The sequence below is a fragment of the Gymnoscopelus braueri genome (genome assembly GCF_963280865.1).
Source record: "Gymnoscopelus braueri genome assembly, chromosome: 14".
NCBI lineage: Eukaryota > Metazoa > Chordata > Actinopteri > Myctophiformes > Myctophidae > Gymnoscopelus > Gymnoscopelus braueri.
The window spans coordinates 7,713,465-7,731,503 of NC_137619.1; the positions used below are offsets into that span (position 1 = coordinate 7,713,465).

The 18,039-nt window shown below is 41.2% G+C and overlaps 2 protein-coding genes across 2 annotated transcripts; both read right to left on the reverse strand.

Moving 5' to 3' along the window:
- Nucleotides 1-2,472: 2,472 nt before the first annotated feature.
- psap (prosaposin) lies at nucleotides 2,473-12,730 on the reverse strand. Its single transcript, XM_080449900.1, has 14 exons — nucleotides 12,570-12,730; nucleotides 9,248-9,381; nucleotides 9,030-9,104; nucleotides 8,384-8,509; nucleotides 6,821-7,033; nucleotides 5,878-6,021; nucleotides 5,693-5,749; nucleotides 4,544-4,711; nucleotides 4,319-4,411; nucleotides 4,004-4,187; nucleotides 3,747-3,910; nucleotides 3,589-3,669; nucleotides 3,392-3,499; nucleotides 2,473-3,260 (listed from the first exon to the last, which is right to left on the reverse strand). The coding sequence occupies exons 1-14, from the start codon at nucleotides 12,604-12,606 to the stop codon at nucleotides 3,225-3,227; spliced, it is 1,620 nt and encodes a 539-aa protein (XP_080306026.1). The 5' UTR covers nucleotides 12,607-12,730; the 3' UTR covers nucleotides 2,473-3,224.
- Nucleotides 12,731-14,797: 2,067 nt separating this feature from the next.
- On the reverse strand, nucleotides 14,798-17,949 carry mrps6 (mitochondrial ribosomal protein S6). The gene is made up of 3 exons (XM_080448759.1): nucleotides 17,801-17,949; nucleotides 16,952-17,276; nucleotides 14,798-15,190 (listed from the first exon to the last, which is right to left on the reverse strand). Exons 1-2 carry the CDS (start codon nucleotides 17,842-17,844, stop codon nucleotides 16,958-16,960), a joined length of 363 nt encoding a protein of 120 aa, XP_080304885.1. The 5' UTR covers nucleotides 17,845-17,949; the 3' UTR covers nucleotides 14,798-15,190; nucleotides 16,952-16,957.
- Between the last annotated feature and the right edge of the window lie 90 nt (nucleotides 17,950-18,039).

Below are 18,039 nucleotides of genomic sequence, written 5' to 3' on the forward strand. Positions count from 1 at the left end.
AAATCTGCTTTTTTTCAAACAAATCTTGAAAAAAAAAAAGCACAACATATTTTTAGATGGAGGGGTCTCTGTGGACAAATACATATTAATTTGGGTGTCCTTAAACCACTGGTTTAAACAACATTAGGCAACAAACCTAAATATGCAAGTACACTTTAGAAACAAGTCCAAAAAAACGCAACCCGCAACTTTACAAAAAGACAAGTCCAACATAGCTTATAATACACAGACGTGGCAACACTGAACACGACAACCGCTACTGTGAGATAATAGACTGGAATCAATTCACTTGACATGTTGCTGGTCTGATCCGGTCTGGATATAGAGCGGATACGGAAGCGGTGCATGAATGAATGTGGTTGTGCAATTTACCGGATACAGTAAGCGGGCTTTAGACCGGATCAGAGCACTGAGCAGTAAATAGAAAAACCCAGGTTCAGAGAAATTGTGCAAATATGGAACGCCCTGCCTATATCCTGTCAAAAAACGGATTTACAAGCTAACAAGGCTTGGAACATACTAACAGTACCCAACCTTTACTGCATTAAATAATTTGGATGTCTAAATGTAATTCATTTGATTGGTCAGGGGCCGCCGTCTATCGTTCTTCAAGCTAAGAATTACTTCCGGATCGACATATCAAAATAAAAGCTTATTGTTGTTATAAAACATGTTATTTTATTAATTAATTAATCTGTTTGTTTTTTCTTTTCTCCTCCCCCCCCCCCCATGCTCATAAAGTAGCCAAATATTCAGTGCATTTTAGTATGATGTTCAAAGAGGTCAAACAGACATGGGTCTGGGCTGAACCAGAACCTTATTATTTGGCTCTTATTTGGGAACACCAGGTAATAACAGATTAAAGTTTTATTTAGAGAGAGCTATATATAGCTCTATATTCTGATAACAGTCTATGATAATAGACTCTATAGCAATGATTGCTATTAAAATATATATATTTGTTCTGCAACAGGTGTCTCGGGTCTCTCCAGCTCTAAATACATTTTCGGGTCGGGATACCAATTCTATCCAATCAGGAGAGAGAACTCAAACAGGATACAGCAGGGGTCGGCATCTTTTTTTGACATGAAGTGCCAAGTTTTCATTTTCTTGATAGTCAGTGTGCCATGTCAATATAAGTTTCATTATGACTAATCAAAATGTAATATTTCCAACTGATTTTGATTGCCCATATAAATAACCTTTGTCTTTTCTTCTTTAGAAATGTTTTCTTTCACATCAGGATGTAATGATCATTAGACTCAGCAATAACCCAAATATCTCCCTCCCCAGTCAGAGTTAGGAGTTAGAATGAATGTAGAATTATATGCAGGATGAAATTTGCATATGTGAGGGGACTTAATTTCACTATAACTTTATTTGAATATTTAATCTTAAAAAGAAAAACCTCTCTCTCATACTTATGCCAGTGTGCCAGTGAGTGACCACCCTTCCCTCTGTGGCATGCCTACCTGGGATACAGGAGAACCATGCAGCTTCTTTTCCACAAGTGTGTTGATGGGTTTCTGTGGTATTTAGTCTGCCATCTAGTGTCAGATTGATGTAATGGTTTCTAGTTTCCCACATTGTCATTCCTCATAGAAACTCCTTCACACTCCTTTATTATATTACAATTTACTGTATCATTGTGTGTGTGTGACTTCAGTAATACTATTAAAGTTAAGTAGTACTACTATAATGTGGGATGGTTGTCACCAACTTTGCTGTCGAGCATAAAAGAAAGGTCTTATCTACAGGGATATTGTACAGTCCTCCTTATCACATGCAATCATAATTAGCTGTGTCTCAATTCAGGGGTTGGATACAAGATCAGCTGATCAAGCAAAGCTTCAAGTTCACTATCGATTGAGCCAAACCTAAATTCACCTTTGATGCAGTGCCACTTGACTTCTGCTTGGCAGTGATTCTAGTGAAAAATGTATACTCAATTTATACCACCTCTTTTGTGAGCTTGACATTTTTAATTGTCTTGGGAGTATGAAGCCTTCTCCAAGTAGTCTAGCTCTACTCTTCAAAGGCCAGGAGAGTTTTAAAAACGGTATGTAAAATGTATCATATGATGATGATGATACCATGGTCCACCAACACCTTATCAATTCAGTGTGGCGTGGCCCCAGAGCGCCACACCATGGGGAAACGGTGTACAAACCACATGTTTGACCAGTCCAGTGCTGGATACAATATTCCTGAAGCTTTAAAACAACATAATTGAGGAAGTCTGTCCATTTTAGATATCAGAAACTGATCGTTTACAGCCTGAAGGAAGCAGATTTACTCATTCATCATTCCTCAAAGAAGCAATAAGCTGCTCATTAGCTGGTTCCAGCAAAGAGTTATGACTTTCAGGAGAAGAGGATAAAAACAAGTTGACATTTGTACATTAAAACAACTTAAAGATGTGAACATTTAAACTTTTTTTCTATCTTTCACCTAATACAAAATATTAAAGAGTGGATTTGGATCACTTTAATTCAATTGTTAAAAATCGTACAGATCACCAGACAGCAGGCTCAGGACGTGAAGCAATGATTGAACGAGATGCTTTCAGTACATTATTAGAAATACATTTGATTTACAAAATGAGTGGAAGAGTGCAAACAAGGAGAGGCGAGATGGAGGCGGTACATGGTTTGACCCCCTAAACTAGCTCCTTCACACGCATACATACAATATTTCCAATATCTCACACAAAACATAAATTTATCTTGCTCTAGAATCAAACACACTGCTAAAACCAATACCAGGCATGGTTAATAAACAATCTGAGCAGTTTAGGTCCGTTAGCCATCAGTTAAGTGGGGGAGTCTAAAAGACCCAGAGCAGACAATTATCTCATCAGTTTCGTGCAATAGGTGAAAATAGTGACCTTACAGACACACACACACAAAATAAATCATTCCAGCCAAACTGATGCAACTCAACCTAATGGGAAGGCTTGTCCCACTTGCATGGAGTGAAGCAGTAAGTAAAATAGACTGAGCCTTTAGGCCACTAAACATTTACATCCCCCCTCCTTCCACCATGAAAAACAAAAAAACTCAGATCCACTTCCTTTCCCCATATCTCCATTCAAACAAATTGCAGTAAGTTTAAGTCTATTTCATTTTTTAAAAAGGAAAGACAAATTTATTAAAACTGGAGAGCAGCTCTATTTATTTTCTCTTTTAATTCCCTAAATTGTCAGATTTTCGCTGGAGCTCTTCTTATACCCACACGTGACGTTTGCAGTGAGCCACCGCCTGTAATGCGAAAACAAACTGGTTAGACAGAGACGCAAACTTTCTTCTCAGATCTTAGGATTCAATCCAGGAATACAAATAAATATAAACACTGCATAGAATTAACTGTCTGGTGTGCTTTTAGTACTCACATTGCATCGCGTTGCCGTCACCATGTTCTTGCACCAAAATGCAGGACCCCAGCTGCACTGCTCTGTTCCTAGAAGCTGTCGCACAGCTTCAGGGCATGCTCCTACTTTCTGTTGGATACCAGAACACAACACAGGGTCAGTTTCTAGACCAGAAATGAATGCATATAATCATTTCTCACAAGTAATTCAGCCCTCACCATGCACACAAAGTCAGGGTCCAGCATCTGGAGCAGCAGCTGCACAAGGACTGGCTCATACTGCTCAACCAGCTGGTCACACTGTGGACAAAGGATATGGTTATAGTGGAGATAATAGAAAAGAAAGTAGAACAAGTACATCGTTCAATCATCATTACCTCGCTCTGGACAGCTTTGGGCATGAAGTTGCAAACTTTTCTCACAGCATCCTCAATCTGTGCCTCAGTAGCATTCTGCTCCAGGATTCCATCGATGTAGCGGACGGCCATCTTGCACACGTCACAGAAGCCACCGGTCTTGAAGTGAATCTCGTCCATTACAGCTAGAGGAGGAAAGCAAACACAGTCAAATGACTTGAATAAATACAATTGTCACTTTCATTTTTAGGCACCATGAAATCAGCTGGAGTCCTTACGGATGAAGGCACGGCTGGCATCCTTGCACAGCCCCAGCACGGTACAGACGGTCTTGGGATCAGCCTGCTGTACCAGTAGCTCAATGATGGCTTGGCCGTAGGCCTCAATCAGATCCTGACACTGTGCAGTCAGAGAGGAAGGCAAGAACTTGCACACCTTCTCCACAGCATGGATCACCTCCTCCTGTGAGACAGACGGAAGGATTCAGTTTGAAATCAAAGTAAAAAGTCCAATAGCTACAACGTAGAAATAGTAAACATTTGCAAGGCACTTCCAGGATATGCCAGATTGCATGGAGCTGCACACAAACACACCTCTGTCGTCTGATCAGACAGCGTAGACTCCACCTGCTTCATCACAAACTCACAGATGGCACACTGGGGGGAGTCCCGGGCACGCACCATGGCCTACAACACAGAACACAAAGAAACTCACATATCTGGGAACTAACACAAGCCTCGTTATCGTCCTTCCAGCAGCGTCAAGTATGCATGAAACAACAGGCATTAAAACACGGTTTCTTCAAAGCCCTGGCTTACCATGGCAGGCTTGGAGGGAACAGACTCCACTTTGATTGCAGGGGTCATCTTGAGAGCTGGAAACGTCTTGGCAGAAGATACACTTTTGGCAGGCAGCAGGCTCAGCATGGGCACGGACTTCTTCTCAGAAGTACAGAAACCAGCACGGGCACAGAGATCCTTAGGTTGCTGAGGGAACAACAGACAGTATATTAGACACAAGAGTTATTGCTGCCTAACCCCAGGCCCACTAGACATGCCACACAACATGAAGAGAGAATAAACGATCCATTATGTAACTTAAGGACCATTTAACAATATTGTTAAACTAACCCGAGGCATTCATGCAGTGTTTCCAACAATTATCATTTCTAATGACAAATATCCAACACAGCAATTTGTGTCTTGCAAGCAGTATTTAAACATGCACCCACAACAGCTCAGCTTCTTCAGAATTAGCCTCTCTGAACCCAGGAACATCCAATTATACCAGATTATATGAAGTATGAATTCAACACATACTTTGATGGAAAGGTTCAGACTAATTTAAAGCACATGCATCCATCCCTCTGCTATGCAAACCTTCATGTTATGCAACAACAAGCTACAATATCAACAGTAAAGCAAAATGAAATGTGTGGACCCTTTCAGTAGTTTTGGATCAGGTGCTCAACAGAAACTACTTCCTACAGTGATCAGAGAATTAAACAATAGACAAGTATCCATGCACTTCTACAACGGTGGGTGAGTAGTACTAATAGTGGACAGCACACGGGAAGCAAGAGCTACGGGTTGAGAGGCTACTGGCTGAACACAGAGTCCTACCTGTTCCTGGGGACCAGCACACAAAACCCAGAGCAGAGGGAGGAGAAACAGTGCAGAAAGTCAGATGGAAGAATGGTGGGGAGAAACGTAGAAGAAAAACAGGAAACAAGCAAAAAAAAAAAAAACAAGGGGGGGAAAAAAAAACATAAATGATTAAAGATGAGAATGAATTGAAAACAGCAGACAAGGTGATGCCGTAAGACTGGGTATGGGCTTAACAGTGTCGCCACACACATCCGGTTCATTAACTGCTGCATGTCGCTCACCCACTGGGCATTAGACTTGAACATTAACTCGTGTGGCTCAAGTAAACATTTAATGCAAGAGTTTGAGGAGACAACTCACCATTGACATGAGCTGCTGAACAATGATGGGAGCATATTGGCTGATGTACTGCTTGCACTGCAAAGGAGGAAGGGACGGTCAGCATACAGTGCAGCTACCACAAGTCTTATATATTCTATTTAAAACAGCAATATCATATTGAAAGCATTTTGACTCAATATAGAACCCAGAGAGCCCGGACTCACCAGATCAGACATGCCAGGTCCCAGGACATCACACTGCTTCTGAAGGCTCTCAATGAGAGAGGAGACAAATGTTTGGTTTGCCTTCGCCTGTTCCTGAGCATCAGTCAAGAACTTGACACAGTCCTGGCACACGTCACCACCCTCCTACAGACAGCGTGAGCAGTGCAGACAGGAGAAGTAAATTAACCATATGTCCATAAGGTTCATTTAGGACCACATCTGCTGAAGACAAGCCGAAGAGTAGAGGCCATACAATCGTTTCCAAGTGGAACGCCTTTAATGACATTCATCTAAAACAGACAATCACGTCTCCCCGCTATACAAAAACAAATTCAAATCAGTCTTCTGCAAAAAAAAGAAAGTCCAGTAGATGGCGATATAAGCTGATAGACCATTTCTATCCAGCACTGCTTAAAAGCAAGCAGTCACATTGTGAAGGTACAGAAGTGTTCATATTGATGCAGAGATGAGCTCAATAATGTGTCCTAAATGGAAGCTATGAAAACTACATGCGCCATAGTTCATTTGCATGGACAGTTGTGACAAACGCCAATATGGCACTGTGGAAAAAGAACACAAACTACCTTGAGGTTTGTGAAGACAGTTTTGTGCACTGTTTCAATGTGTTGAAAAATGGAGAGAGCATGTACCAGGGCAGGAACTTCATGGCCACTGTGCCTCCACCGTTTGGACTATCGTGTGATAAGTCTATAATGTAATTATTTCATTCATTAATTTCATAAATTAATCTTCCTAAAACCTTAAGTTCAATTAATTATTTCCAGAGAATTGAAGCCATTGGTTGATCTGATGCCCTTAATGATATCCTGACATTTGGCACCTTTGTGCCCTCAAAAAACTGACGACACCAAAGGCCAAGTGGCTTGGCACCTAAAAGGTTATATCAGGTTAAAGAGGGGTTTAATATAGTGGTGTACAGTACATGTTCTGGGGCCTTCTGTTTGGGCGCCGCTGGCTTGGCGTCCTCCTGGGGGTAGAGGAGCTGGGGCACGTTGATGATGAAGGGGGCGATACGCTGGGCCAGGTCCACCACTTGGGGAATCTCGTTGGACAGAAGCTGCTCCTTCTCCTGTGCCAGGGCTGCCTGCTGGGAGCGACACAGACCCATGGCGCTACACACCACCGCAGGATCGTCCTAAAATACAAACCAATAAGTCACATCAATAACAGACACTGAGGGAGCTCATGAAACAGGAAAGCCAAGTTAACAACTTTTGGGCATGTCACATAGGTGAACATTTTTTCTAATTGCTAAATTAGAGCAGATGGCAGACAACATGCAGCCGTTTTTGCCACATGTCAATGTATAAAATAAGGCTTAGGTGATTAAATGCATGACAATTAGCTTGGGTTAAAAAAAGAAAAGAAATGTGGGTTGGGAGTTTGAAAAATGTAAGAAGTCAGTGTGAACGGCACTGGTGATACGTGAAACCAAATGCTAGATGACACCAGTCAATTACAATGGTTTAACAGAATACTTCTGCTGTGTGACCAACAGTGTTAGTTACCATGCTAATGTGTCTTCACTGTAAAAACAAAACATTACATTACATTACATAACAGTCATTTAGCAGACGCTTTTATCCAAAGCGACTTACAATAAGTGTATTCAACATAGGTAGGGAACGAAAACTACTAATCACCAGAAGTCTTTAGTGCATTTTCTGCAAAAACAAGCAACCAAGAGTATACCTAGCGCTAAGGTAAAAGTGCAATATATCAGCTACCTATTTCCTTAAACAGATGAGACAAAATAGCTAAATCAAATGAGCATGAGCTAAAACAATTAAGTGTATCGACTAAATAAGATCCAATAAACAATACAATAGAAAACAAGCGTTCGTACAACTAGTTAACAACAAGTAGGTCAGGCAGAGAGGAAGGGTAGTGTTTCATCATAGCGCATTGTATACATCATAGCAGAACTTAAATGTGCCGTCACTCCAAGACATAGTGCTTGTTAGGGGTTCTCAATTAGCATCGATACCAATGCAGGAGGAGTTCACATGGAATAATGAGGTGCTTGTGCAATTTAGTCTGCGAGTGTTCCTTATCAGTACTGCTTTATGGGCAGATTGTTAGCTTGTGTTCCACTTCTCTCTCTGATCTCAGAATTATTGTTAAAGGTTAGACAAAAAAGCTAGATCAGATATGGTCAGTCACGAGAGGCTCTGCATGACACAATGGCTACTCTGTTCCCCTTTAGCGTTCTACTCACTTCCCTGTCAATGGCCCTTATTCAGCCCCCTGGTATACACTTCCCCTCTCAGCCTCGTCTGACTCACAGGGGCACACAAAGCTCCTCTTAAAGAGTCTGAGATGAGGCACAATTCAGGAGGATAAACTGCCTAACACGCTAAATAAACTCCAGGAAGCGTTCTGGGTCATCTTTAACAAATGTAATCCTCTGCTCATTTGCAGCCAAGTCCTATTAAAGAATCTGAATACAAAACAAGGAGTTCAAATCCAAGTTGCTAGTACCCACCAGTTCTCCAGTGATTATTCCAATGAGAATGGGGTAGTAGCTGTCCACCATCTCCTTGCACTCCGCAGTCAAGCCCGCATCCGGGATTAGCTGACATGCCTTCTCCAGGTATCCAAGGAGCTCAGACTGCAAAAACAAAACGTACAGTAAGTGTTAAAACGAAGAAAAGAGCGATTAAAAGGAGTGCATGTTCGGTACCTATAAAATGTTCCACTGTTGCCGTTGCGGCAAGATAACAGTTGGGAGCAGGTCAGTCTTATTAATTGGTTTACTTTGTAAACCAATTCTTGGTTGACCGAGCTCTGTACTTGGTCTGCTCTTTTTCCCCCCTGTACACTACACTGGGCAAGATGGCTACTGAAAGTGCCTAAGCGCAAGTACAGAAGTACCACCCGAGGAGGGGACATTGATGTTGTGCAGATCTGTTTACGTTCCCCGAGCATAAAACGGTGTCGTGACTGGTCGAAAAAGACAGGTTTCAGGGAAGTACAGACAACGAAAGTCGCGCCCTTCTCCTTCTTGCAAGATGAAAAAAGCCTTGGAACAAGCTAGGTTCAACTAGGGTTCAAGTGGTTAAAGCTACAGGTTTGATAGGCAAAGGCAGTATCAAACAGTACAGAGCGAAGGATCGTCAGGTCTCACTCACCTCAGTAGCATTATCCTTCAACAGCTGTTCCACCACTGTCAAAACCTCCTTACAAAGTTCACATGGCACCGATTTCTGTAAGGAGGAAGAAAAACAATGGATGCATGCAACCAATCACTTTTGCACCACTGATCCAAGCTTATGCAATATCCAAACAAATTCAATACAAACAAGGCAGACAGGGTTGTCAAAATGCATCAATGCAAGGAGGACCTTACCATTTGGGGCTTGTTCCATACGTTCTGTGTGCAGTGCGCCACGGCTCCACAAATAGATGCGGTCTTCACATTCTGACACCAATAGGGGGGTCCACGAGCACACTGCTCAGTGCCGAGCAGAGGGGTCGCTACAGCTGAAAGTTAAAATACAGGAGTCATGAATAAAATGGATATTTTTTGTGGAACAAAAAAAAAAAAGTGAGACTTTGACAGCTAATCTGCAGTTCGTTTGAGTTCTCTCCTCTCATTAGGTTACTCTTGCACAACTTCCTCAAAGCCGATAAAGGCCTAATCAAACAAGGAAACAATCGGATTCTTATAATGAATATGCTTTCACTCCAAGTGCAATAAATGAAGATTGTCCTCAAATAAATAATCTAACATTAAAAGAACTGCAAAAAGCAAAATAAACTAAATCATGGTAGTTCACATTTCCAAACTTCAATTGATTCCAAACAAGTTGTTCTAAACCTATAATAGTATTATGTCTGCTAGTCTAGACATCCAGGTCATTAAGGAACAAGGCCATCATAATGAGGAAAATGTTATATAACGGGGTTACCATTCAAATGGGACTGCTCTACTTCAATAATTGTCTTAAGATGTCAGACAATTAACAGAAAGACAAAGTCAACAGAAAGACAGCACAATAATTGATTAACTTCAGTAATATGGCAAAAGACACTGATCCCTCTGCAAGGACAATCCCCATTATGACGCAATGTATGGATTCAGAGTATTTTCGTTACTATTGACTGACACCATATGACATTGACAGGTGTAAGTGACAAGGAACAATCAGACCCCAGGAATAAAAGTCCCCTCTCCTCCCATTTTGCACAGTAAAATCCTGTGGAGGACTAACTGAAAGTCTGGAGTCACTGGAAGTGCCCCCCCTCCCATTCTGTAGTTATTCACTCCCACACAGATACAGTGCAGGTCCCTCCCACAATCCACTTCTTGTGGGTCACATGTACAGTACAGACAAAATAACAAGCCGTTCCCAAACGGGCCCATTGTGCTCATGACAAAGCAAAGTTAAATCCGCTCACAGAGACATCGTGATACACTCACTTTCCGGGCCAAAGTTAACGGCATTAAATAACCACTTGAACCCTACTAGTGTCCCTATTCTGGGGTGAACATTTGGTCAAAATAGCTTATCTACAAGCTTGTTGATCGCTTTTAAGTGTACCACCCTAGTGTAAGTAGGGAATGACAAAACAGATGACCACATCAAAAGCGGCATAAGCTGTTTTCCTAAGTGATTTAGAAAGAAAACCCATTAAGACTAATGTTGAATTTGTCTTGTCCTGGTAGAAGAGCCAGGCAACTAGGTCAACAAAGTTCACACGAGGCAGAGGTCAAACAATCTATGGCGTTACTGAAAGGCAACTCAGCAAAAACGACAACTATTTATGTGACTAATGCCAGCCATGAGATAGTACCTCTAAACCTTATGAGTAACTCATCACATGCTCCTGTGCAGAACAATAGATTACAACTGTGGAAACACGTTGCTCAACAAAAGTATCTGGCCTACTTCTTCTTTGCAGGCATGTAGTAAATACAGGTTGGGTGTTGAGTTGGGGGGGCAAAGGACATTACTGTGTGTGTAAATATTATTTCACCAGGTCAGCCTGATAAGTGCTAGTCTATACAGACACACAAGAGAAAAATGCCATAAATGTCAGGAACCGATAGTGCTAATGCCCTGCATTTAACTGCTACAGTCTGCTGACAATGAATGAAACACTTTTCAGTTTCACGTTCAAACATGCCCAAGTTAAACCCACAGTTACATTGTTATAAACGGCCCTAGTCGCTCCCAGTCACGTACATTCTCATGCCAGTCACATACATCCTCATACCAGTACGGTATTAGATTATGTTTTCAGCTGGGAAAATCCTTTCCACAGAAGAATGTGACAAAGGTAAGACATCTGGCCTCTGAACTTCAGCACCCCCACCCAATGAAAAGATGAAATGAAACTTGCGGTGCAGGTGTATCAGATTTTACACTTCTGCATTTCTTAAGTTAACAGTAACAATACTTCAACTATTACTGCCAGTAGGGAATGTCAGCCATCAGTACATAACTTAACTAGTTTCATTATATTTTGCATGTTGCATTATGCAAAAGCATTCAAGGTGCAGTAAAGCACTTTGTAAAATTGTTAAGGCACTATATAAATACTACTTATCATCATTATTATAGAACAACCGAATACATTTTCAGGTCTGGATACCAATTTTATCCAATCAGAAGAGAGAGCTCAGAACACTCAATGATCAGAATATACTAGAGTTTTAACTTTATAACAATTTTTGTTTTTAATCAAAAAGTATCACTTTATACAGTACCTATATATTACATATATTATTTTTTTTACATATTTCTGTATTTGATTACTCCTCGTTTATGTGATGTTTTTGCATATTGTGGGTTATTATTTGCCTTTAAATGTTTTGATGAATTGAATACACAAACAGGACCCCAATGGAAACCAGCCATAGTGCTTTCTTGTGTTTATCCTTTTAGCATCCTTTTGTATTGAACTGTTCTTTGTGCTTTTTTTTGCAAACTGATAATAAAAGTATTCAATTCATTCATTTTGTTCCAGGAAATGACTTGTCAAAACGGGTAAAAGACAAAGCATTGGAATGTATAACATCTTACCCAGATGGTTTTTAGTTTCTTAAATTAGCCTGATTTATATACCACCCGTGAGTCGTGTCTATTGCAGACAATATAATCTGTTCTCGGCAAGCGACACCGCCGTATGACAGAGACGCACCATACTGACAGCCAGTGTGTGTTGGTTGGGGCGTCACGTTAGCAGTTAGCACAGACAGCTAATTAGCCTAGCCGTGCCGCCAGCAATAACATGAACACGCCAAGCTAACTATAACGTTAGCTAACGGGTTAAATAACGTCACAACAACATCATCATTAGGTAAACATTCATAGAGCTAACATGTGCCACAGTACAAAACAACAAAACGTGAAACAAGCGGAATGTTGTCATCTACGAAAAGTTAGCAGTGACTTGGCCTCTTTCTTTGTTGATGTTTACGAAACGTTTGCGAAAACTGCAGATCTAAAAGCTCACAACGCGTCGCACCGCGACGCGTTGTGAGCTTGTAGATCTGCCGTTTTCGCCGCACACACACACACACACACACACACACACACAGCACCGCAGTACGAAAGAGGAAACGCTTCCGCACTTCAATGAAAAGCAACCATTACGAAGCAAAACACTTCTTTACTCATAAATAATAACGCCACAACATTACGTTTCGTTTCTTCTCTTATTACCTGAGGAGACGAAGAGCAGAGCTAGAGGCAGCAGCATGACTCTGCTGTTTTGTTGTTGTTGTTGTCTTTATTCTCTGTTGGTGAAGGAGGACGTCGTGTTCTATAACTCTCTCTCTCTCTGTCTGCAATGCAGCCTCAGGCCCTTGTTGATGCTTTTATTGTGGTGACCAACACTGTCACATGATATGACTCATGTCACATGACCTGTGACGTCACAGACACGGCCCCTTGCTCTGCTTTCTTGTGTCCTGTCATGTTGTTGCAAAACACTTTCTGCTGAACACTGACATACAGTACTACTTAAATTATTTTATTTGATATATTAAGTCTTTGTTAAACCAATATCTCCTTTGATCACGTATAATAATAACAAATAGCACTAATGATAATAACAACAACAACAACAATATCATGTAAAAAGTCCAAAAGCAAGAGTCAACAATATTTAGAAAATGTGTTAGTATTGGGGCAAAATTTGTAACTCAAAAAATAAGAAAGCTGCAAAAATCTGTCTATTTTTGATCATTTCTTTTTACGTTTTCGCTTGACTCTAATTTTGTATTATGATGATGTGTACTATGCTAGACGTAGATGACTATGCATCTATGCATTTGATGTAATTACCTCGTGTTGTCCTTGCTTACTGTAAGTCGCTCTGGATTAAGAGCGTCTGCTAAATGCCTAAATTGTAAATTCTATTATCTGTCTGATATGTGCTAATGACGTCCTTGCTTGTATGTGTTTTTGTGAGATTTAAGGCTGTTGATGCTGACAGACTGTTTATTTATACGTCTTCATAATAATAATTGAGTGCCCTTGAGTTGTGTTCTGTGGTATTTTTTCACTATACATTTGCACATACTGTACGTGAAATGTGTACTCTGTGTTTAACCCATCCTATTACGAACAGTAGGGAAGTGCCATGAATACAGTACCAGGGAGCAGTTAGAGGTTAAACCTTTCTCAGGGGCACTTCGACACACATAATAGACTGGGCATGCCAGGGACAAACTGACAATATTCTTATTACCAGACCTCTCTACCCACTCAACTACATCTGCCCCAATGTGAATATATTGTTTATTCACATAATACTCATATTTTTCATGAATATCTTTGGCTTGACCAGTATCTGTCTGAAAGGTATCTGTACTGATTCACTCTCATCTGCATAAGCATGCAGATATGCTTGCGATGGCTTGCATTATAATTCCGTTTTTAATAATTGGGTTTGATATCATACTTTTTTTTATTCTCAAAGTAAAATGCTTTTAAAATCAGCGCTACGGTTAATGAGAAATGTCCACAAGAAGCTTGTTAGCAAGTTGTAGCACTCCTAACGAGTATCAATTAGTAGCCTGTATCTGGTTAGCTGATCAAAAACAGATACTGGCTAGCTGATACCATTCATTCCATTAGCATTGCTAAAACATGCTAACAAGTCTACTGTTGACATACAGTATAATTATCAGTAACAGAAGGGCAGATTTAAAACGTTTTCATGTTTTTGACCAGTTCCTTGGGAAGAGTAATCAAACCCAAAAATGAAAAACTGAACTATCCCTTTAATACACAAGTTCAGTTTGCGAACACATAGCAAATGTCACAAGTTAAGTAGGTACATTGTTCTCATGAGGATATAAAACCGTAAAGAGGAACATCTGATAAGAGAACTGAAATATTTTACAGTAGGCCTACTCTCAGTTCTAGGTATTTAATCAAATCTGTCCATATAGTATGTTGCAATAGATTATGTAAGACTACAGTAAGTAATTAAAGGTAGGGTAAGTGATTTGCAATTATTCAAATAATTGCAAAATGGGTCTATGTTCTGATAGTACTCCAGAGTGTCTTGTCCATATAAGGAGTCTCCCATGTCTCTCCAGCTCTTTATTAAACAGAAAATGCATTTTCAGTGCCCTCTCCTGATTGGCTCAAATGTACTACCTGAAAATGTACTATATTCTGTTTACTAAAGAGCTGGAGAGACCCCTGTGACCGAACAAACGCTCTGTAGCAATGATTAATATCAGAATATAGAACTTTAACCTTTTTAACAAAAAATATAAAAATTACAAAAAAATATCACTTACCCTACCTTTAATGGCGCATGTATATACTATAACCGTTATTCTCATGATCTAAGACAATTTTGACAAGTACCATTCAGACCTTCCCACTCAAATCAAATTCACTGTAAAAACCTTGTCATAACTTTCATCAAAGTCCTTTTTCAGAAATAGTGAAAATAGCAGATCTACAAGCTCACAACAGCATCGCATCGTGACTTGTAGATCGGTTATTTACGCAATTTATCATACAATAAAGTATACAGGGCTTAAGTGGTTAATGGTCAACTTTATAGCACGTCCAGGGAAAGAACCCCATGTTAAGACTGATTTAGAAACTAGAAAGGGGATTTGCTGAGAACAAGAACTGAAACTGTCTTCACTGGCACAAACATAGTCTAAAGTCTATTTCCAATGAAAAAAGCAGAACTCAATAAATGTAAGGTACAAAAAAGTGATTTATGACAACATAACACCAACTGCAGGCCAACATGAGAAATGACAGAGGAAAACTTCACATTGCATGTCTTCTTAGCTGAGACGTTCAAAGCCCTGTAAAACAAAGACAGCTGTTATTACAGACATATAGAACAGATATTACAAATTACAGCACACACAAACACACACACACTATTTGTGTTGGTTGTGGAACTGTTGTGATCACTCAGGTAGACTTAGTTGTTTCGTTTCTCTTGCTCTCTGTATTTTCTCACCCTATCGCTACTAAAGAACACCTATGACTTGCCTGATACAGTCTCACGGAAGTACGCCTATGGCAGAGACGGTGTCGGCAGCCTTCCATCTTAATAACAGGAGGGCTAAACGTGCGCTCTGGGTATATATATAGGTGGAACACCCCTGCCATTTTGCGCCGAGCCAACCTACCTCGGCGTGACACTGGACAGGTCGCTCACGTTTTGCCGACATCTGTCCTTGAGTCACTGTGCAAGAAGCTAACAACTCGTGTGGCATTGACGACTAGTTGGGTCAGGCTGGAGTGCCGGCGCAAGAACTTTGCGTTCGGCTGCCCTGGTCCTTGTTTTACTCGACTAGCGAGCACTGCGCTCCGGTATGGATTCGCAGTGCTCATACTCGCCTCATCGATGCGCCCATCAACGAACCTCCAGGTGACAGGATGCCTGCGTCTCACTCCTGTGGACTATCTCCCTATCCTTGCAGGCATCCAGCCCGCTGAGCTTCCCCGCAAGGGAGCCACAGCACGTCTCGCGTGCCGGGCCATGGAGCCAAACCACCTGCTCCATGAAAGGCCCGTCATAACAACTGAGCCTCCCCGGCGCCTCAGGTCCAGACACCCATTTGTGCTTGCCGCACGGGAACTCCTGCAGCATTGCAGTGAAGTCAACATCAGTGCGGCAACATGGGCTGGATCACTTTTGGAGCATGGAGTGGGAGGCAAACACCTCTAGACTCCATGACTTCATCCCCCGACGTCGGTTTTCCCCCTACTGGGCTGGACCTGCCTAGACTGGCATGGGTGAGGCTTAATCGCCTCCGGACCAGCGTGGGGCGTTTCCGCTCATCCATGCAAAGATGGGACTTGACTGACTCCTAGTGCGACCTGTGAGTGTGGCGCAGAGGAACAGACAGCAGACCATGTCATGCTGGAATGCCCGATGTATCGGGCTCCCAATAGGATGCATGGCCTGCTATCTGTGGATGACGATACGGTGACGTGGCTGCTGGAAGTGTGCCCAGAAATATAGCCTGGGTGAACCTCCCCCCCAGGCCGGGGGGGTAAAAGGATAGCGCCTCAGCCCCGTACCTGGGTGAGCGGAGAGAAATCACCTAACCCAAACGACAGAGAGAGAGACTACTAAAGAAGACTGTTGATAACATACTAATCTAATGTATTTTGCAGGATATACTGTACATTGCCTAACATTGACATAATGCTTGTTAAATACCTTTGATAGATTATACATTCATTCAGATACTCATTGTTGATAAACTGTACATTCGCTCATATCATGGTTGATATAGACATCTATCATCCATACACTCATTCTTGATACTGATAGACTGTTCATCTTTTGTGATGGTGTAGATGCATGTATTAACTGTAGACGTGCTATATTTATTGATAGACCGTCCCCGAGTGACCACCCCGAGTGATCATTTGTGTTTTAAGATGGTGAAAGTAATATGGCTAGAGCTGATATCATACAATATATAATATAAAATTGTTAGCCTTGAATCAAGACTATCACAGATGTATTTTATCGAGTCTAACTTTTACTTTCAAAGACATCTATGATAGTCTTAAGCCAAGGCTATAAAAATGTTGTCGCTTACATTTGTTCATTTTTTAACGGCGTCCTTGGCTTCAGTAGGAGGGCCGCCACAGCAAGGTCTTTTGGAGACCTCGGGGTCTTTCTTCAACACGGTCTGCCTCACCACGTCCACGTCGCGCTCCAGGTGATCCAGCAGGCCCGTGAGGACGTTGGGCGCTGCGTGGAAATCCACCAGGAAGTACGAGCCGTGCGTGTGCCGCTCGTTGTGCTTGGAGATCTTGTAGGGCAGCAGTCTCTTCTCTCCCAGGTTCTCCAGCTGTCGGACCACGGCGCCCCGCTCCATCAGGGTCTCCACCGTCCTCCGCAGGGCCGCCACGGTCTCTGGCCTGATTGATTGAATACTTTATTAACAGTTTGCAAATAAAAAGCACAGATCTAGGTTAGGGCTGTCACGATTACATTTAAGTTGACGATTAATTGTCACTCAAATAATTGCGATTAACGATATTATTGTGTTTGGCATTGGAACATATGAAGCCTTTTAGACTTTGTGGTCAAAAATTGCACAGGAATGACAAATAACTGAAATATACAAAGAAATTATCAATATATTAAAAAATAACAGTTGTAAGCTTGTAATGAGCTATTTCTGCTATTTTCTTATATTTGAAAATGTGTGAAAATCTTTCAACATGGAAACGATTATGACAATTACGCAAAAATAATTGTAATTAAAAATTTAAAAATAAATGTAATTATTGTGATAGGCCTAATCTAGGTACAGTTTCATTCAAAAGGATGCTAAAAGGATTAAACCCAAGAAAGCACTATGGCTTGTTTCCATTGGGGTCCTGTCACTGTGTATTCAATTCATCGAAACATTTAATGACAGACAAATATACAAACATACCGCTGCATGGTCTTCATGATGAGGGCCAGCTCGTACCGGGGCATGGTGGCTTTATACGGTGATCAGAGCAGACACAATAATACTGATAAAAACTAATGCAACAACTAAGAGACCAATGTCATGTTGTCTTAAGCTTTGGGTTAGAATAGAAGGCGTCCATGTTAATGACGTAAGGGAAGAGGAGGAGTTTGTATAGGTACAGCGTTGCCAAGTTTTGAGAAAGAAACAAGCAACCACGT